The sequence below is a fragment of the Schistocerca gregaria genome, chromosome 8 (assembly GCF_023897955.1).
Source record: "Schistocerca gregaria isolate iqSchGreg1 chromosome 8, iqSchGreg1.2, whole genome shotgun sequence".
NCBI classification, from domain to species: Eukaryota; Metazoa; Arthropoda; class Insecta; order Orthoptera; family Acrididae; genus Schistocerca; species Schistocerca gregaria.
In genome coordinates, this window is record NC_064927.1 from 279,344,228 (window position 1) to 279,366,255 (window position 22,028).

Sequence of the window (22,028 nt, forward strand, 5' to 3'; positions counted from 1 at the left end):
CTAATTCTGTGAACAAATGGCAATGGAAACACACCACACCGAATGAAGCACCATATTATTCTTTTCACTTTTTGTTACCTTTTCAAAATATTTAGATACACCATGATGCTGAGATAAATAAATCGAAGAGTTATGAAATATATCACTGCAGAAAATGCGTTGACACATTCAGGGTACAAGGTAGAAGGACTTATGGCACACATAAACACATTCAGAACACACAGGGACAGGTACAAAGGTGCGTGTGTTAACATGACCAGAGCAGTTAAAAAGTTAATATTTCAGAATTTTTTTGCAGAAAAGTATTTGGATTGAAGGAACCTGAGAAGAGTGGAAAGGATGTTGGGTAGGATGTCTCTCTTATTTGATTTGACACTCCTCTGGAAGTGGTGTTCCATTGCCAACCCAATCTCCACAACATCTTAGTCCAAAACAAATATAACACCTGTAAGTAATGTTGTGCTAAATACAGTGATCTTACTTCCAACCACAGAGAATGAAGTCAGTAAAATTGTTCAAAAAAAGAAAAAAATAGCCAATAGGCTTAGATGAAGTACAAATGAGTGTACTGAAACAATGCACAGAGATTATACAAGGCCCCTTAACAAATATAATAAATGAATCCTTCACATCAGGGACATTTACAGGGAAGAGCTGCACCTTTGCTTAAGAAAGGTAATGCAGAATGTGAGTTAACGAGCATTGCGCTCTCGTTTAAATACGTGGCCGAAAGAGTCAGCCTACAAGAACTGTGAAATGAACCCTGTCATCTAGGACCGCATGCCACAAAGGGCGCAGATACACCACAAGATTGGGAAACTCACTATTGTCTATTAAGGACTAAGTGCTGTAGGGTGCGAGTAAGACAGACAAGAACCTACATCATAAGGAAACCCCATAGAAACCATTTGTGGTCAATGAGACATAGCAGTGTTAAATATGGTGGACATAAGACAGGCCAATTTTGGGGAACAAATGCACAAAATATGATCACAATTTTCAAACTCCAGAAAAGAGCCGAACCAAAAATTGTAGTAGAGCTCATTGTAAATATCTGTTCAAAACACTGGGATTTTAACTGTTCTGTGTGAATACATTTACCAGTAAGGTGTACACATCAAAAATAGCATTGACAACTACTGTACAAATGGCTCTGTCGATGACCAAGGAACAGAAGCTAGACTCAACTTACATTTACCAAGAAAAAACAAACATAAAACTCAAAAACAGTTTTTTCTACCAAGGAATAAAACTGCAGAATAAATTACCAAAAGAGATTAAAGGAATTGCAAAAACACACTTATTTAAAAAGACAGCTAAAAATTACTGTTATGCAATACATTTTATACATTGAAGGATTACTTAGATAAAACAGAGCAGGGGTTTGGTAAAAAAATGTTATACAAATAAATAATAATCATGATTATAAAACATCCAACATTCCACATAACGCCTTCACACTATTTTTTTTTCCTTTTCTAGAAAACTTAACCCCATGCTACGCGTAGCACAGTACTAACACATCTTCCTCCTTCTGAGCTCAACATGTCACTCATTATAGAGAGATGCTAACTCAGTTTTTCAGGATAGCAAATGGGAAGCTGTGGTAGAGAAAATGGCCCAGAGATCACCGGTGTGTGTGTGTGTGTGTGTGTGTGTGTGTGTGTGTGTGTGTGTGTGTGTGTTTTGTGAGTGAAGTGTTACGAAACAATGTGTGTATAGTGTGTACAGTGACTGATAGTGAGATATGAGTGAACAGTGTGGCATTAATTATTTAATAAGCAATTTGTAAAAAAAAAAAAAAAAAAAAAAAAAAAAAAAAAAAAAAAAAAAAAAGGGGGGGGGGGAGAAGAAGGGGAGAGGGAGAGAGAGAGGGGGGGGGAGAGAGAGAGAGAGAGAGAGAGAGAGAGGGGGGGGGGGGGAGAGAGAGAGAGAGAGAGAGAGAGAGAGAGAGAGAGAGAGAGAGAGAGTATTGTATACCAGGAGTAAATGAAATGATTGTCTCTAACTAGAAGTATATGTGTATGAATTAGCTTTATTTTAAATTGGTCTAAACTTGTAAATACTTTGACATGTCCTATATCCTCGTAGAAAGAGATCTACAGATGAATAAAGTTACTAATAATGCTACATTCCTATGTCACTCTCAATCCCAACCCCTTGACACAGGGATCTTATCCCTGTGGAAGACTCAGGTGCGAGACCTGCCCAATTCACCCACCCAGCATTTCCTAGTCCAGTCCTGTCACAGGCTTATCCTACACCATCAGAGGCTGGGCAACCTGTGAAAGCAATCATGTCATATACAAGCTCTGCTGCAATCATTGCACAGCTGTCCACTAGGATGAACAGCCACCGCCATACTGTGGCCAAGAGCAAATTAGCTCACCCTGTGGCATGACATGCAGCTGAACATAACATACCTGCTTTCAATGACTGTTTCAAAACCTGGGCAATCTGGATCCTCCTGTCCACCATCAGCTTTTGTGAACTGTACAGATGGGAGTTAGCCTTCTTACAACACATTCTCCACTCCTGAAATTATACTGGCCTTGACTTAAGGTAGCCAACAGCCACACACCCTCCACCCAAGAGTTTCCGCCACCTCTATGTTATCGTGTCTTCCGTATTCACATCCCCTCACCCACTTTGTGTGCTGTCCTCTGTCCATGCACTTGCCCATATTTCCCCTTCCCTCTCCCCTCTTTTTCCATTCCCCCTCCGCCCCCCGTCTTTTGACACTGTGCCTGCTGGCAGTCTTGTCCTTATCATGCCACCTTCTATGCCCTGCATGCTACATCAGACAGTGTTCTACTCTTCCCTCACTCACACACTGCTATCCCTTTCCCTTCCTCATCCCCTCCAGACTGCTTCTTTTGTTCAACGTAACAGCTGCATTCTGGCCCAAGTTTCTGGAGATGGAAGTCAAGTGTGCGTGAGGTGTGCTTGCTTGTGTGAATGAATGTGCTCGTGTTTTCTTTTCTGAGGAAGGCTCTGGCCCAAAGCTAAACGTGTAACAGTCTTTCGTTGTACCCATCTGCAATTCAATGTGTCATCTTTACAGTGAGTAGCAATCTCTCTCTTTTCCTTATATTGTTGATATTCCCACCTAGAGTTTCCATTCTTTGACTCAGCCACAAATTCAGTATAGATTCTGATAGAGGTTCTATCAAACTCTGGAGCTTTGTTCAATTTTTGTGACTTCAGTTATTTCTCATACTATTGACACTAATATCTGTTTCACTCATATTTTATGTGGAACTATAATTAAACTTGGCAATATCCCTGGGTTTTCCTATGTAAAGGGACATTTGACAATGGTGAAGAGTGATTAGTCTATAAGCTAGAGCCATGATGGGAAACCATAAGATCTGTCTGCAGAAAAGTGAGTCAGCAGACAGTACATGTCCTCAACCTGAAGCGCCACTGCCCCACCACAAAAGTGAGCAATTACAAGTGAAGGAACTTGATCATATCATCTTCCATATTTCCAGCAGTAATTTTCTTCACATTGAGAACACAAGCCACCACATACACCCTCACAGACATTTCACTCCAAGTTGTCATCTACTGTCCAGATAATTATCATCTCTGTGCTTGCTGACAGTGCCAAATCCAACTGTCTGTCAGTCAGGATCTCAACTTCTCCCAACAGATATACTTGCTTCTGTTCTCTTTTTAACTTCCACACAACCCACTGCTAGATCTTATTTATAAATTACGTAATCTGTCATTTCACTATAGGGTCATTCCATCTCAAGTGGACCAGGGTCCCGCACTCGACCACTTCAGAGTCTAATGAAATTTTTCAAGAAGTTCCACGATGTATTGGATGGATATGTCCAAAGTCTCAGCTTCACATTCCCTTTGGTTTCAAGTCTACAGCCTCTCATAGATAGGAGTTCCAAGTTTGCACCACCTACAAGAATGCTTAAGTGACAACTTTCGGTAACTTTTATGGAAGGTGGTCTCAACTTAGGTACCCCTGATTTTGTATATTTCAACAGCTTTTTACACTGAATAAGAATATGGTACTGATCAGCTTTTTAAATACATCTAATGACAGCTGTGCTTCTTTAAAAATGGCAAAAAAATCAGTAGTTTACTTGGAGAGCCTATTTTTAACCAGTCATAAATCATAATTTTATGAATAAATTCAGTGAAGAATTTTTAATATGACACTCAGAAATGTCTTCTTGTGTGTGTTTTCTTCTCTCCTTCTCTCTTTCTCTTTCTCTCTCTCTCTCTCTCTCTCTCTCTTTCTCTCTCTCTCTACAAGTGTAGTTATATATATATGTCAACTTCAAGCAGTAAGCAGCAATAAAACAAAAGAAAATTATGAATTTCAAATGCACTGTACAAATGAAATAATACTTTTCCACTTCAGAGTGAGTAAATTGCCAGTACTGTCTTGTTCAGATTGTGAGTAATTCCACTGTCTTCCAACTTGTGTTGATGGCACATTTGTTGTTGTGGTCTTCAGTGCTGAGACTGGTTTGCTGCAGCTCTCCATGCTACTCTATCTTTTGCATGCTTCTTCATCTCCCAGTACCTACTGCAACCTACATCCTTCTGAATCTGCTTAGTGTATTCATCTCTTGGTCTCCCTCTACAATTTTTACCCTCCAAGCTGCCCTCCAAAGCTAAATTTGTGATCCCTTGATGCCTCAAAACATGTCCTATGTCCTACCAACCGGTCCCTTCTTTTTGTCAAGTTGTGCCACAAACTCCTCTTCTCCCCAATTCTATTCAATACCTCCTCATTAGTTATGTGATCTACCCATCTAATCTTCAGCAATCTTCTGTAGCACCACATTTCAAAAGCTTCTATTCTCTTCTTGTCGAAACTATTTATCATCCATGTTTCACTTCCATACATGGCTACACTCCATACAAATACTTTCAGAAGCTACTTCCTGACACTTAAATCTATACTCGATGTTAACAAATTTCTCTTCTTCAGAAATGCTTTCCTTGTCATTGCCAGTCTACATTTTATATCCTCTCTACTTCGACCATCATCAGTTATTTTGCTCCCCAAATAGCAAAACTCCTTTACTACTTTAAATGTCTCATTTCCTAATCTAATTCCCTCAGCATAACCCGACTTAATTTGACTACATTCCATTATCCTCGTTTTGCTTTTGTTGATGTTCATCTTATATCCTCCATTCAAGACACTATCCATTCCGTTCAACTGCTCCTCCAAGTTCTTTGCTGTCTCTGACAGAATTACAATGCCATCGGCGAACCCCAACATTTTCATTTCTTCTCCACGGATTTTAATACCTACTCCGAATTTTTCTTTTGTTTCCTTTACTGCTTGCTCAATATACAGATTGAATAACATCGGGGAGAGACTACAACCCTACCTCACTCCCTTCCCAACCACTGCTTCCCTTTCATGCCCCTCGACTCTTATAACTGCCATCTGGTTTCTGTACAAATTGTAAATAGCCTTACGCTCCCTGTATTTCACCCCTGCCACCTTCAGAATTTGAAAGAGAATATCCCAGTTAATATTGTCAAAAGCTTTCTCAAAGTCTACAAATGCTAGAAACTTAGGTTTGCCTTTTCTTAATCTTTCTTCTAAGATAAGGGTTAGGGTCAGTATTGCACCACGTGTTCCAACATTTCTATGTAATCCAAACTGATCTTCTCCGAGGGTGGCTTTTACCAGTTTTTCCATTCGTCTGTAAAGAATTTGTGTTAGTATTTTGCAGCTGTGACTTATTAAACTGATAGTTCGGTAATTTTCACAGCTGTCAACACCTACTTTCTTTGAGATTGGAATTATTATATTCTTCTTGAAGTCTGAGGGAATTTTGCCTGTCTCATACATCTTGCTCACCAGATGGTAGAGTTGTGTCAGGACTGGCTCTCCCAAGGCTGTCAGTAGTTCTAATGGAATGTTGTCTACTCCCAGGACCTTGTTTCAACTTAGGTCTTTCAGTACTCTGTCAAACTCTTCACGCAGTGTCATATCTTCAATTTCATGTTCACCTACATCCTCTTCCTTTTCCATAATATTGTACCCACCAACATTGCACCCTCTATAAACTCTTCCCAACTTTCTGCTTTCCCTTCTTTACTTAGAACTGGGTTTCCAACTGAGCTCTTGGTATTCATGCAAGTCGTTCTCTTTTCTCCAAAGGTCTAATTTTCCAGTAGGCAGTATCTTACCCCTCATGAGATAAGCCTCTACATCCTTACATTTGTCCTCTGGCCATCCCTGCTTAGCCATTTTGCACTTCCTGTCGATCATATTTTCAAAATGTTTGTATTCCTTTTTGCCTGCTTCACTTACTGCATTTTTGTATTTTCTCCTTTCATCAATTAATTTCAGTATCTCTTCTGTTACCCGAGGATTTCTACTAGCCCTCGTCTTTTTACCTACTTGATCCTCTGCTCCCTTCACTATTTCATTCCTCAAAGCTACCCATTCTTCTTCTACTGTATTTCTTTCCCCTATTCCTGTCGATTGTTCCCTTATGCTCTCCCTGAAACTCTGTACAACCTCTGGTTCTTTTAGTTTATCCAGGACCCATCTCCTAAAATTCCCACCTTTTTGCTGTTTCTTCAGTTTTAATCTACAGTTCATAACCAATAGATTGTGGTCAGAGTCCACATCTGCCCCTGGAAATGTCTTACAATTTAAAACCTGGTTCCTAAATCTCTGTCTTACCATTATATAATCTATCTGATACCTTTTAGTATCTCCAGGGTTCTTCCATGTATACAACCTTCTTTCATGATTCTTGAACCAAGTGTTAGCTATGATTAAGTTATGCTCTGTGCAAAATTCTACCAGGTGGCTTGCTCTTTCATTTCTTAGCCCCAATCCATATACACCCACTGTTTTCTTCGCTTCCTTTTCCTACTCTCGAGTTCCAGTCACCCATGACTATTAAATTTTCGTCTCCCTTCACTACCCGAATAATTTCTTTTATCTCATCATACATTTCATCAATTTCTTCACCATCTGCAGAGCTAGTTGGCATATAAACTTGTACTACTGTAGTAGGCGTGGGCTTCGTGTCTATCTTTGTCACAATAATGCGCTTACTATGCTGTTTGTAGTAGCTTACCCACACTCCTATTTTTTTATTCATTATTAAACCTACTCCTGCATTACGCCTATTTGATTTTGTATTTATAACCCTTTATTCACCTGACCAAAAGTCATGTTCCTCTTGCCATCAAACTTCACTAATTCCCACTATATCTAACTTTAACTTATCCATTTCCCTTTTTAAATTTTCTAACCTACCTGCCCGACTAAGGGATCTGACTTTCCACGCTCCGATCCATACAACTCCAGTTTTCTTTCTCCTGGTAACGACGTCCTCTTGAGTAGTCCCCGCCCAGAGATCTGAATGGGGGACTATTTTACCCAAGTGGACGCCATCATCATTTAATCATACAGTAAAGCTGCATGCCCTCGGGAAAAATTACGGCTGTAGTTTCCCCTTGCTTTCAACTGTTCGCAGTACCAGCACAGCAAGGCAGTTTTGGTTAGTGTTACAAGGCCAGGTCAGTCAATCATCCAGACTGTTGCCCCTGCAACAACTGAAAAGGCTGCTGCCCCTCTTCAGGAACCACACGTTTGTCTGGCCTCTCAACAGATACCCCTCCGTTGTGGTTGCACCTACGGTACGGCTATCTGTATCATTGAGGCACACAAGTCTCCCCACCAACGGCAAGGTCCATGGTTCATGGGGGGTTTCAAATATGTGTCACTATGGAAACCAGCCACTATCTTTAGTAGACAGCCAGTGAAAGAAATTGGTAGGACCATGAGGATGCACAAAGCTACTATGCATCGTTTTGTTCCAACGAAGGTTCATATAAATTTTCCATTCGTCAAGCAGTGTCATACATAAAACCAATATATTACCTGGATTGTAGCATTGTAATTAGAATGTCTTTATCTGCTTCAAATGCATTAACTGTGATTGCTGCAACATTTTGTGGCCTTTGGCAAGCCTTATTTTGTGATTAAACTGACTAATTCAATTTCTGTGTAATGTAAAAAGTAATGATGCTTGAAATATTGTCATATCAGAACTTTAACAGATCAATAAGTGTCAATATTTGGTTATCTAAAGCCTCACCAAACTAGCATGAGCTACCAGTCTTTTAACTGTTCCTCCAATTCCATCATAAAGAGATTTTCCATGGATGGTTCCAAAGAATCATTCAGCAGAGGTACTAAAATCCTTTCCATGCACAAATACTCATAAAATTCTTTAAATTCCTGAGTTGCACAGTACATCCATCACTAAAGTAGCAAATATCTTTGAATTCTCCTATCGTTATCCTCAAATATTTAATCAGCCTCATTATAAAGACACGGACTGCAGCAGTATGATGACAAAGGCAATCATTCATAGACACTGATATTCTGTAGTTATTTACCACCAAAATAAACAACAGAGGGATCTATTGTGGCTTAGCTGTTCTCCCAATGAAACCCCTAACAGCATTTTTAATCAGAAATAAACAGTTCTCAGCAAAATCTATCAAAATAACCATTTAACCACCATCAAGATTTTCTTTCAGTTGTCTCAGATATGAACTTTGGTGTTCTGAAATGAAATGGTTGCTTGTCAGAAAATGAATGTTTAGAACCAGTTCCTCTGCAAACTCTTCTGGAGTGGCATAATACATCTCTAGTGTATCTCTGTCAGCATGAAACCACTGTATTCTATCATTTCTTCTGGGTCATATTCTTTGAAAACATATATCAAATAAGCTTCCAGCTCAGGTTTTCCAGGACACTGGTCACAGCACTGCTGCATGCAGTCGTTTGATTGCAAACAGCGCACAGTTTTCTTGATAAGTTCCTTGTCAGCATCATCCTTGACAGATATTGCAGTCAACATCAGTTTGGCATTTTGATGTATTGCAAAGATACAAACTGATGGAGTGCCAGCACCACCACCATAATACATCGCTTTTGCCTGAATTCACAAAATTTTGAAAGATCCCATTCCTTGCCATGTTGCTTACTATAGGACATGAACATTTCTGTCAAGTTACACAGTTTATTCTTATGGATTTTCTGACCATAAACTCTTACTGCTGTGTAATCATTTTTGCCTGGGCACAGCTGAGAAAATTCATTATTTTCAAAGAATCCGAGGACTTTGTGTTTATACGAATGTGTGGTGTCTGTTTCTTTGAGAGAACAGACACCATGCATATCCCACAGCTGTTGAACACTATATGTAAATGGAAGGGGGATCACTGCTTTCAGCTGCAACAGGACATTAAAACGGAATCAGTGGCAATGAGCAAAAATGTGTACCAAACCGGGATTCAAACCCGACATCTCTTGCTTACTAGGCAGGTGCAGTAACCACTGAGCCATCCGGGACACAGTGTTATCACAACTGCATGGACTACCTCAGTATGCCTCATTGCCAATCCACATTCCCACTGAGTGCCACCTATCCTGTTCATTATACTCCCGTTCACAACTTAAAGATTCCCACAGGAGATTGGACTGATTCCAATTAATATCCTGCTGCAGCTGAAAGCAGTGATCCTCCTTTCATTTACATATAGTGTTTAACATCTGTGGGATCTGTATGGCATCATTCTTTTGAAGGAACAGACACCATGTGTTCATATAATTAATAAGCCTTGCCGGGCTAAGGATCCACTTTCTTCAGTGTGAATGCACAAAAGACATACAACCTCCTGTGGGCATCTTTAAGTAGCAAATGGGAGTATAATGGACAGGGACTGCGGATAGATGGCTCTCAGTGGGAGTGTGGACTGGCCATGAGGTGTACCAAGATAGTCTGTGCAGTTGCGATAACACTCGAGAATGTGCTTTTGTTATCTACTAATTCAAATAAAAAGTGAAAAAATGGCATTCTCAGGCATCCTACTCTGTATTATTGTCTTAATTTCACTTAAAATCAGTGTCATAGACTTTTGGTGAATAAAGAAAAATCAGGAATGTTGTTCATTCAGTCACAGTTTCCATCAATTTTTGGAGGAGCATAATGGTTAATAGCAACATGAAGGATTAAGGAACCAGTAAACCTATATTTATGACAACAGAAAAGTCTCTCAGACAGTCTCTTTCTTAGTTTTGTCTGTCCAGGCACCTTAAGTGAAAGCTCGCAACATTCTGCACTTGGAGTGCAGAATGTTATGGATCAAATATGATGACAGAGAATGTATGTATGATACATGTCATTCGAGATATGCACACATTATCTTAAATGTAATACAGCAATGAACATCCTGAAAGACATAAGCAAACATGATAAATTTCACATAAGGCTGTACCGTGGTTCAGATAACTAAACATGGATGAACATTATCAAAACCTTATTTTTCAAATGACTGCCCACAAGAACTTCATTTTTCTACAACATGTTTCTTTTTTTGTGCATTGCTAGTTCGTCTAAAAAATATATAATAACATTTACAACAAAAATAGGGCATTTTAATCATTAGATCTATCAGAAAATGGTCAGAAATAGAAATATGGTTTCTGTACAAGTTATTGATGTGCATTGTTTCAGGCCAGACTACTAAGTCCTTAAGTTTTCGAAGTGTATAATGTGAAGTGACGCACTGACCTTATAATTTATGAAATAGTAGTTTACTTTCTGCGCTTTTCCGTCTAGTCCCGTTTCCATTTTCAAGCGAACCTGAATGAACTTGTCATTTCGCAGTATTGCTATTCGTGCTCGTAACATCTTCCTTTCAAATTTCAGCAGCTCGCATATGTCATCTTCCTTCATACCTAAATAGATAAAATGAAGGGTCAAAATTCGAGACAACATTAGGGTGTACGTTTTAGAAAGTAGATATAAGAATTAGTTAAACTTACAAGGATTTCTGACCAGTAAATCAATGATCAAGGCATCTTCTATTGTATAAAAACCTCTAACAACTTTTCTTGCCAGCTTCTTCAGACTATCTGGTACCTCTGTTACTAAGCGTTCTTCTCCCATTATAGGTATCACAAGCACTCTTAACACTTTTCCTTTCAAGAAACTGACTTTGCGTCACATATCTTCAGAAACTGAAATCATTTCAATTTTGAACGTCGGGTCAATCTGTTTTTGATTTCATTTTTGTATATGGCATTGTTATACGGCAGATTTTTCTTTAACCAAGCCAACTTTCCACACTCCTGAAGGTATTAAGCAAGGGCTCAAAACGTCGCACACGACGAACTCTGTTAACACAGATTAAACTGTCCCGAAAACGAGAGACTCAAAGCACAAACTGATCACTCTGTAGTCACCGCTGTTCTGCATTACTCTGTCGTCTCTCGTGTATTGTAAACAAATCCGTACGTACACACAACAAACACTGTTTACGTACTACAACCACAAATTGACACCCCTCCCACGTAACTACTAACGCCGCATCTGAGCGACTGGCCCAAGCTGCCACTTTCACGTTGCTCTGTGCGTTTCCATTATCAAGTGTGATCTCTGTCGCTGTTGTTCTTTGATTATGTATTCGTGTGTTTTCGGTGATACACATTGGAAGTGTTGTTGATATCGAGACTGAATAGTTTACTATTGTTTTAGCGGAATTGTATGACAGACATTGAAACCTGTGCAATAGACTCTATATAATCATGGTAAGTAAACATATCCTGTAACAGTGGGTAAGAAATTTAACATCGCGATACCCTAAAAATAAACAGTATATGGCAAAATTTGAATTGAGAATCAGTTTTTACCACTATTTTTCGTTTTTCAGGCGCGGAATGCGGAGAAGGCCATGTAAGTAGAGATAGATGTATTTACTGAAATTAATAGTGAACGTTACTCATTAATGTAACTCCGGCAACACTAGTTAAGGCCTATGACCTACAGTTCCTACTCATAAAATTTTTGTACTGTATTTTTAACTCAATTTACTAATATATCATTTGTTGTAATATAGGACGACGCTGGCTCGGTGGCGGGCAGCTCACGTCAACGACATGGGAAAGGAAAAGGAACGCCGACCATACCTAGCGTCAGAATGTCACGATTTAGCAAAGGCAGAAAAGTGGCGGTTGCAGATAATTAGAGAAATTGCCAAGAAAGTTGCTCAAATACAGAACGGTAGGCAGCTGATTTTTGCTTCTGTCGTCCCGTACTATAATATGAACCTAAGTTTGCATAGATACTTTCAAAACAGTCGTTGTAATCCGCCTTTTGTCTGTATAGTACAGTATATTTAAGTGCTACTGAATCAGTTACAGGCTTATTGGATATTTTACGCTGTAAGAAAACCCCATAGGCCTAAGAATTTTTTACTCCTGACCAAATCATAGTTACCCATGAACATCATATCAAGCTCACGAGTTTTTGTTATATTTTCGCAAGGGTTCCTTGTTTTTTAAATCAATATTTGTGTATAAATACACACACAGTATACATTTTGTGTACTTATTTGTTTTAGCTGCTTGATGTGGAAAATTTACACCTATGTCTAGCTGCATGCACAACAACCGATGTTCACTTTGCATCTGTATTATTGTGGTGTCATTATCCAGAAGTTACACATGTGCAACCAATTTGCTTCCAGGCGTATGACAGTTGTTTCTCCAGAACCTGGTAACAGAAACTGCGCTTTGGCCTTCTTTATATTCATTAGGTCACCACTGCTGCCACTGGCCATCATTGTGACCAGGAAATGAACCAAAATTAATAGCTAGTTGGATAATTCACTGTGCTGTGGCAAAGCTGTCATTGGAAATCCTTGTTTTCCTCTTGGCACCACCCAGCATTTAGTAGTAGTGTCTTTGACTAATAGTCAGAATGGATTTGAACCCAACCAGGGCAGCTTAAACTTTGAATACAAATGATTAGCAATGACAGCTGATTTCTGGTAAAAGGAGCCACCTGTGTTTTGCCTCGGCCTTACCAAAGAGGGCTCAGGAGGGATGGAGGTTCAGGACACCCTCTTGCTGTTGATATTGTAAACTGTTCCCTAAAAGGCAGAAGAATTAGAATGAACAGTAGCATGAGAATGCAGAAGGCAATGAAAAACACTGCGTTAAAGATGTAATGTATATCCAGAGGCCATGTGTCTTGTAATTTGAAAAGTGTCGTTATGATCTCCATTAGCAAAATGTTCTTTATTAGTCCCCCATTTGTATCACCAAGATCAGACTGTCAAAGTGCAGGTGACCATGAAAAAGTGATAGAATAAAAAACAAAAGGGTAAAATTCTGTGAGTTTGAGTGTGGGTGGTTGTTGTTAAAAGACTGAATCCAGTGAGAAAGGTAGAAAATCTGGAAAAGAGAATTACAAAGGCTGAGTCTAGATGTACTAGTGTTCAGTGAAGTGAAGTGTAAAGAAGAAAAAGGTTTCTGGTCAGACAGAGTATCCTTCTGTCAAAGATTATATCATCAGTTCCATCCTTCTGGACTGTGTACTTAAGGAAGCACAACAGATAATCTTATAAGTAGGGCCTCAGGAGTCCCAACTAAGTACAGCACAGAACACTCCACACCTGGTACTATTAGGTGCAGAGAAAATAAGAACATGTGATGACAACTCTGCCTAGTAGAGGAGCCAGCCCGGCTACCAAAGTTATTTTGGCTCCCTGTCTCAGTGACACTGGCAGCAGCTCTGGTGATCTATTGGACACACAAGGGACCACAATTTGGTTTCTGTAGGGTGCTCTATACATGCTACGAAGATACATTTAGAAGCAACTTTGCTGCAGATGCATGACTTCTGGGTGAGGTCTGCGTGTAAATATGGTCCCAGAGTGGACAAAGGAAATTTCTGCTTGCCATCAGGAACCATGAGCAGCTATCTGACGATGTTGAGCAGTTGTCTCAAAGAAATTGTCTGAGGTTTACACAATCTGATTTAGCAGAGTAGTAGAAGTAATAGTAATAGCGGTAGTAATAGTAGTATAATCCTTGACTCCTATTAAGAGATTGCTTCTTTGATGTACAGTCTTGTTGAGTGGCCAAGTATCCTTCTTTTAGTGTCTTCCACAGCAGTTTGTTGAGCATATCTGTAACAGTGCTATGAAAGACAGCTCAGCTCTTCTGTTACTTCTGTTTAATAAGGATAGCAGGTCATGTGAGCAACCACTTTTTAATATTAATTAAATTTTTGTAGTGGCCTTTAAGTAATCTTTAGTCTGATGTAACTTAAGTTAGATCAGACAATTGTTACATCTAAAACTAGTGAATAGAAACTCGTAATTGTTTTATGTTATGCATGAAATTAGCAACTCATCACAAAAGTCAAACAATAAATGATCCTCATTTGTAATACAAAGTCAGAAGTCTTTGGATATGTACTGCTGTTGGTAAGTTGATCAAGTATGTTACTGACACACTAGTTCGTCTGAATGACCATCAGTAATGTTCAGATTGAGCTCTTGAGCAGGCTATTTCAGTAAATCCATTGTTCTTCTTCAAACCGCAAAGCAGCAACATTACAGTACTGATGCAGAAAATCGTAGATTCACAATTGTTGTTCACATGTGCCACTTGTATTACTTTGTAATAATCAAGCACCTGGATTCAGATAAATATAGTTTTCCATGCTTCAACGAGGCTGCGCATGTGAAACCCCCCCAACACATACACCCCTAAGAGTTGCGATGAGGTACATCATTCGCCGTGATATACCTGTCTATAACGTTTTTGAGTGTTGTGTTGATCAGTGCTGCGATTGTTTGCAACATTCTGAATAATGTAATGCATTCTTTCTTTGGATCATTGGTGCCCGACTGATCATTTCGTGACCAACAGAAGTCCAACTAGTGTCTAGAATGGGTAAAGTGATAGCCAGGACGTTTTCTCTTCTATGGCAAATAGGTTGACACAGTGTATCACTTCAGTTATATGTGGGGGGGGGAGTAATTATGGGCAGCCAGCGTGCACCAACCTTGAAATTATCGGTTGTCGTTACGTACATTAATACTTGTTCCTTAGATCATGAATGGAACATTTCTTAATAATGTGTCATGTGCCATTTTCACATAAGTTTTGTTTACACAACTACTTCATATTTAAAATTTTATCGATTGAATAAATGGAGCTGTCATTCGTGTGTGTGTGTGTGTGTGTGTGTGTGTGTGTGTGTGTGTGTGTGTGCGCGTGCTTTTGCATCATGCCATGTGAAGGCACTGTTTCTGCATTGTTGCTTCGCCCATTGAATCCCTCCAAAATGGCCTTAGCATCAAATTACCCATCTCTGGTTGCCATCCCTTCTTCCACAATGACCTGCACCTGTTCAGATTCTGCCAATTCTTAGCCCTCACCAATATAGTCCTGCAAAACCATGTCAACCATGCTCAAAACTCCTTACCTTCTCTCCATCCGCAAAATTCTCCTGCTCTGCAATCCCAATTTGCTGGAACACATAACACACACTGAAACTCTTGCCCTGCAGGAACTTGAGCAACATGCACACCACTATCTCAAAAAGCTTTCCATCCTACTCACTTCCCACTTGGAGTACCACTGTCCACCCCTCTACAACAACCTCCAGACCTCCCCCACACCCCCTCACAGCTGAAAAACCCCATCTCACATATCTACTACACTTAGCCCAACCTCCAAAACTCCCTCCCCAGTCACAAACATCACCTATCCCATCAAAGGCAGGGCTACCTGTGAGACCAGACATGTGATCTACAAGCTACGCTTAAACCACTGTGCTGCATTCTATGTGGGCATGACAACCAACAAGCTGTCTGTCTGCATTAATGGCCCCCGACAAACTGTGGCCAAGAAACAAGTGGACCACACTCTTTCCGAACATGCTGCCAAACATTACACCCTTCATTTCAACAACTGCTTCAGAACTTATGCCATATGGATCCTTCCCTCCAACACCAGCTTTTCTGAATTTTACAGGTGGGGACTCTCCCTGGAATATATCCCACGTTGTCGTAACCCTCCATGCCTCAACCTTTGCCCGTCTATTCTTGACGAAGCCCAAAAGCTTTATTTATTTGTGACAGTCTTTTTGTTGTGCCTATCTGTAACTCAACATCTCCGCTATATGGTCATTGGCAACTTACCTTTTCATAATATTGTTACATTCCATCCTGGGTTTTCCATTGTTTGATACTTTAGTATATTATTTATGAACTTGAACTGCTTCTGGTGAAATTTTCCTTGGTAGATTCCCTTTTTTTTCATGGGAACAAAGAAAAAGAATAAAAGTAATTTTATAGGTAGATGCCCAGGTTAGAGAAATTTAGTGAATTTATATTTGAATATGATACTTAAAGAAAAACACTGGATAAATAAGCAGATAAAATTATGGTTTTTATGGTAATCATCATTGATTTAATCTTTAAGTACCACTTCTGTCCTTTGGAGAAGTGGAGTGTCCATCATGTAAGTGTTTTGTAGATTCTTAAGACACTCTGAAGCCCATGCACACTTAAAAATGCTTCTCTGCATACCAAAATATTGCAGCCATTAACCTTAACCTGGTACAAAAAAGTAACCATTCGCTGCGAAACTGCACTTTGCTTTTTCTTTGGGTAGCTAAAAAAGTAAGATATATTGATCAAAGCTATAGGTTATTTATAAAAATACATAAAATAAAAATTAAATTCCGATTTTTCAGTGATCATAGTTATCTCCTTTGCACTTGTTTCATCTTAATATTGGGCAGAAGGTAATTATTTTGGCAATTGAAATCACCCATATCCCAAAAAGAATGGAATATCTGATCTACACATTCATGAATTTTGCTCCAACACTTGTTTTTACTTTACTTCCAAGACCACAAATTTTAGCCCCAATAGTTCATCCTCTTTTATCCAATATATATTCTCTGCCAAAATTTCTACAGCATTTACATTTTTCCATTTTCCAGTTGCATATATTTTTTTCTTTTTTTTCTACCTTTAGGTTCTTTAGGATACTTTCGGACACCTTTTACATTCGTCAGCATCCTAAGCCAAACAAAGTATTCAGAATGAGGCAAACCAAATCCACTTTAACGCATATAACATACTGTAATATATTATACAAATAGCCTTATAATATCAAAATTATTACCAATAATGCAGTAATTAATAGGAGAAGTATAATTTGTTCATGATTCACACATAAGTATTTTAATTAGTGAGTGTATAATAGTTATAATTACCCAATATTATTTTACTCTGATACAGTTCTAAGTCTTGACATTTTAAATGTTTAAAAAAAAGTAAGCATTTTTGTCTTACCATGTCATTTTCTGATGAATATTCATCAGAGGGACAATAATTGCTTCCACTGGACGAATAATCTTCTTCAGAACTGGCCATTTCTGTCTAGGTATCTTCTTTTTCGTTTACGCGTGGAAATAACCTCTTCTTTGCAAGCACCATTTTGCTGTGGCTTTGGGTTGTGTCACACACAAAAAAGACTACTTTCTCACTACATGAGAACAAGTGTGGACTGCTTTGCCATCTAGTGAGTGAAACTTAAAATATTTTCGCAATAGCTTCCTCTGTTGAATAGAAGTTGAACGGACACAAAAAATGTATTTTGAGAAAAATATGTCTTTGGACTATATCATTCTCACCACTTCAGTCGTATATACTGTGTTTTCTCAAAATTTAGCGAGACTTCATTTGCAGAGAACCATGTATTGATTTTCTAAAAGTTATTATTTGCAATTTCCTCAGCTGGTTCTTGTTTGTTGGGTGTGCTTACTATGCTTGTGTCAACAGCAAGAAGTACTAGCTTATCATCGCCATGAATATAGATTGGCAAGTCATTAATATATGTTAAGAACAATGAGGGACCCAAGACTGAACCCTGCGGGACACCATTCTTGATACCTTCCCAGGTAGAGGACTCTCCTGATTTTTGCAGACCATCTGTACTGTTAATTTTAAACCTTCTGCATTCTTCCAGTTAAATATGAATCAAACCATTTGTGTACTGTCCCACTCATACCTCGATACTTAAGCTTATCTAGAAGAATTTCATGATACACACAATCAAAAGGTTTTGAGAGATCACAAAATATCCCATTGGGTGATGTTCAGTTATTCATTGCATTTAATATTTGATCAATGAAAGCATATATAGCATTTTATGTTGAAAAGCTTTTCTGAAAACCAAATTGACAAATATTTGATGTTACTCGTGAACACATTACAATACATGTTGCAGCAATGGACTGGTTTGTAATATAGTAAGACATCTGTTTGAAGGGTGACAATTTGTTTGTGAGTTAGCGTAACCAACACTTTCAATACAGTGACAAGAAGCTTGATTAGCTTTATCTATAATTCAGAAGACTTACAGTAATGACAGCTCACATTAGCCCCAAGAGCTGTCAGGGACATTTTCTGTTGTGTTTCAGAAGGTATTAATTTCATTTTTGCAGTGTGTACCTGGAGTCGGCCCAAACAAATACTGGTCATCAAGTCTTGCACAATACTCAGTGCTGCTTTGCTTCCTGTTACAAACAAATTCATTTTTAAGAGTGGAATTTTAAGTTTTCATATGATAGAGCAGTCCCAAATTAGTCTAGCGTAATACTCATTTCATCGATTTGTATTATCAGGGACAATAGCACACAAAGAATAACTGGTAATCCAGTCGCAACAGCACTATCCTGGCCTGTGCCGTCTGCACCAGTCACTGCTGAATTACTCATTATTCTTCGTGTTTTATTGTCCTTGATAATGCATATTGACAAAACAAATATTGCTCTAGACTAGTTTGAGGCTGCTGTATCAATTGGGCACTGAAAATTATTTTAGTTTGTAACAGTAAACATTCTGATGGTTTCCATTGACAGTGGGTATTGTATGAAAGATGGTTATGAGCAGTATTTGTTTGGGCTGACATCAGGTACATGTTACAAAAATGTAGATTGACTGTTGCGAGTAATGAGTATAGCTGGCGGGAGCACTGCAAACTTAGTCTGTGGAGAGTAAGCTCGAAATGTGGGTTTCACAAGGAGCGAGCCAGAGGTAAGTCCCTGCAGCCACACTATCCCTTGTATCCTTGATGGCTCATTCGGATAGAGCACCTGCCATGTAAGTAGTAGATTCCGCGTTCGAGTCCCGGTCAGGGCACACATTTTCAACTGTCCCCGTTGGTATTTATCAACACCTGTGAGCAGCAAATGGTCAGGATTTCATTGCAATTTCATTCTACAAGAGCTGCAAGATCACCAATGGTATCTGTTCTTTCGGACATGTCCGAAAGAACAGATACCATTTTTATATAGATAAGGTTTACCGGCCAATGATCTTCTTCAGTGTGGATGCACTCACTTTGCTCAAACTCTTACAGGAATCGGTAGGTTGACTGCCACAAATAATGAGTATAGTGGGCAGGTGCACTACAAATGTAGTGTGTGGACAGTAAGTTGGAAATATGGGTCTCACAGGGAGCATTCCAGACATAAGTTCCTCCAGTTGCACTATCTTCTGTGTCTTCAATGGCTCAGTCGGATAGAGCGTCTGCCATGTAAGCAGGAGATTCTGGGTTCGAGTCCTGGTCAGGGCACAAATTTTCAACTGTCCTTGTTGATATTTATCAACAGCAGCAATCAGCTAATGGTATGGATTTCATTGTAATTTCATTCATTGAGAGCTGCAAGAACACCAATGGTGTCTGTTCTTTTGGACATGTCCGAAAGGGTAGGTACCATCTTCATATATTCTAGAATAGTTTCTCACCTTAGCAACAATAATATACTCAGCAACTCACAGTTTGGGTCTCAGAAGGTTTGCTCTAATGATAATGCCATTTACATGCTCACTCACCAGATTTTACAAGCACTGAATAATAAAATAGTGCTGAGACATATATCTGATTGAGGAGAAATCAAGCATGGTGTGTTGCCTAAGGCACTGTCTTAGATCCACAATTGTTCCTCATAATTACGTGTAATCAATCTTCCATCGGATTTACAACAAATAGAATTAGTTCATTTTGCAGTTGACACTAGTATTGTAACCAATCCAAGCATACATATAGAAACAAAAGAAATGACAAACAAAGTTCCTAAAAGTGTTTCTGTGAATGGTCCCACCCTCAATTTAAAAAGACACAGCATACTCAGTTTACACATCTAGTGGTGTTACATCAGTGATAAATGTAACAAATGGCAAGTAAATAATAAGTAGGATGAAAACGTAAAATTTTTATGTGTCGATTCTGATGAAAATTTAAACTGGGAAAATGTCATTTTGGAACTCCTAAAACAACTTAGTTCAGCCACATTTGTACTTAGAATCGTAGCACATCTTGGGGAGAAACAAATCAGTAAGTTGACGCGTTTTGCATATACTTTCATTCAATAATATTGTATTGAATGATGTTCTCATCTTTAAGAAAGAGAGCCTTCATTGTGCAAAAACATTCTGTAAGAATTATAATTGGTGCTCACCCACAATCATCTTGTAGACAGCTGTTTAAGGAGTTGTGCATTCTGACTATTGCTTTACAGTATATTTATTCCCTCTTGAAGTTCGTTGTAAATAATTAATTGCATTTCAAAAGGAACAATGATGTACACAATTACAAAACCAGAAGTAAAAATGACAGAAAGTGGTTCACAAATGCTGCAACAAAATTTTTTGATCACTTACTCAGTGATATAAATTTTCTGACAGGTGGAAAAGCAAAATTTGAAAACATACTGAGAAAATTTCTCCTGGACAGTTCGTTCTATTCTGTTGAAGAATTTCAATTACTGTAACATGTGAAAGGTGGTGTGCGGTACTTACTAACTTGCAGAATCTGCGTAACCCTAAAACTGTTCAGAATGTAATCATATGTACAAAGTAATTTGCAGTGTGAATGTAAAATGACTCGTTCTGTATAATTATGATACATTGATCAACAAGATCCATGGGACATGAAACTAATTAGCCATAGTTCCATTTGAAAAAGCGAAGTTGATGCTCACAGTGTTATGAAAAGGATAGATTGCTACTCACCATATAGTGCAGATGCTGAGTCGCAGATAGCAGCAAAAAAAAAGTCTGCTAAACAAATAAGCTTTCAGCCAAATGGCCTTCTTGTGAATTACACAGAAAACATATACACCCCCTGCACACGCAAAAGCAACTTGCACACACATGCCCACTGTCTCCGGCTGCCGAAGTCCAACAGTGAGCTGCAGCATGTAAGGGGAGAAGCCATCTGAGTGGTGTTGGTAAGGAGGAGGCTGGGACAGGGATTGGGAGAGATGGCAGGCTGCAGTTGGAGGACAGTAAATTGCTGCTTGTGGGAACATACAGGGATGAGGTGGGGAGAGAGCAGGGCAGTTAGTTGCAGTCAGGAGGTTAGATGGAGAGCTGGAGGGGGGAGGGGTGGGGGGCAGAAAGAGAGAAGTAAGAAGACTGTGGGTGAGTTGGTGGAAAAGAAGCTGCGTAGTGTTGGCGTGTGAACAGGGAAGGGGATAGGTGCGTGATGGACATGAATGCTGAAGATTGATCCTGGATCTTACATTGTCTAAAGTTAATACTGATATCTCTGTAATTAATGTAGTCATACAAAGATACTATATTCCATTCTGTGAGAACATTCTCACAATTCACCTGGGTAAAAATAGAATTACAATAACTTGAATGGTTATCGAAATATTTGAGGTGAAAAGTTTAGTAGCACATTGTAGAACATGTAGCTTCAAAGCAGATGTCAATACATGTTCCCATGCTGATCCAGTGACATTGTGACTGTTGCAGTGGGCACAGTTACCATCAATATTGGACTGTGGATCAGTGAAAACATGTTGCCTGGCACAGTGAAGCATATTGCTTGTTACATCTGGTCAGTTGTCATGTCAGGATATCTCATTGTCTAGACAAACAGCTGCTCAAAGTGTGTCTTGCACAACAGCCACATGACGATAGGCAGTATGGTGCTATGAGGGACTTTCACCCGGGCCTGTGATAGTAATCGAAGATGCCACATCGGCTGTGGACTATGTGAACACTGTTGTAGACCACCAGCATCCCTTTGTTTTTTATGTCTTTCCTGGTGGTGATAGCCTCTTCCAGCATAACTGTCCTTGTCACAAGGTCAGAATAACACTTTTGTGGTT

The 22,028-nt window shown here is 39.1% G+C and overlaps 2 protein-coding genes across 2 annotated transcripts in view; one reads left to right on the plus strand and one right to left on the minus strand.

Annotated features, from left to right (window-relative positions):
* Nucleotides 1-11,451, minus strand: part of LOC126284357 (general transcription factor IIE subunit 1) — a 96,729-nt gene extending 85,278 nt beyond the window's left edge. The window contains exons 1-2 of the mRNA XM_049983224.1: nt 10,856-11,451; nt 10,602-10,768 (exon numbers count right to left, since the gene is read on the minus strand). Of these exons, the coding sequence (XP_049839181.1) occupies nt 10,602-10,768; nt 10,856-10,979 (291 nt within the window). The 5' untranslated portion in view covers nt 10,980-11,451. The remainder of the gene's footprint in view (nt 1-10,601; nt 10,769-10,855) is intronic.
* Nucleotides 11,452-11,457: 6 nt separating this feature from the next.
* The window catches only part of LOC126284358 (pre-mRNA-splicing factor ISY1 homolog), a 49,756-nt gene continuing 39,185 nt past the window's right edge, over nt 11,458-22,028 (plus strand). The window contains exons 1-3 of the mRNA XM_049983225.1: nt 11,458-11,620; nt 11,743-11,765; nt 11,929-12,092. Of these exons, the coding sequence (XP_049839182.1) occupies nt 11,618-11,620; nt 11,743-11,765; nt 11,929-12,092 (190 nt within the window). The 5' untranslated portion in view covers nt 11,458-11,617. The remainder of the gene's footprint in view (nt 11,621-11,742; nt 11,766-11,928; nt 12,093-22,028) is intronic.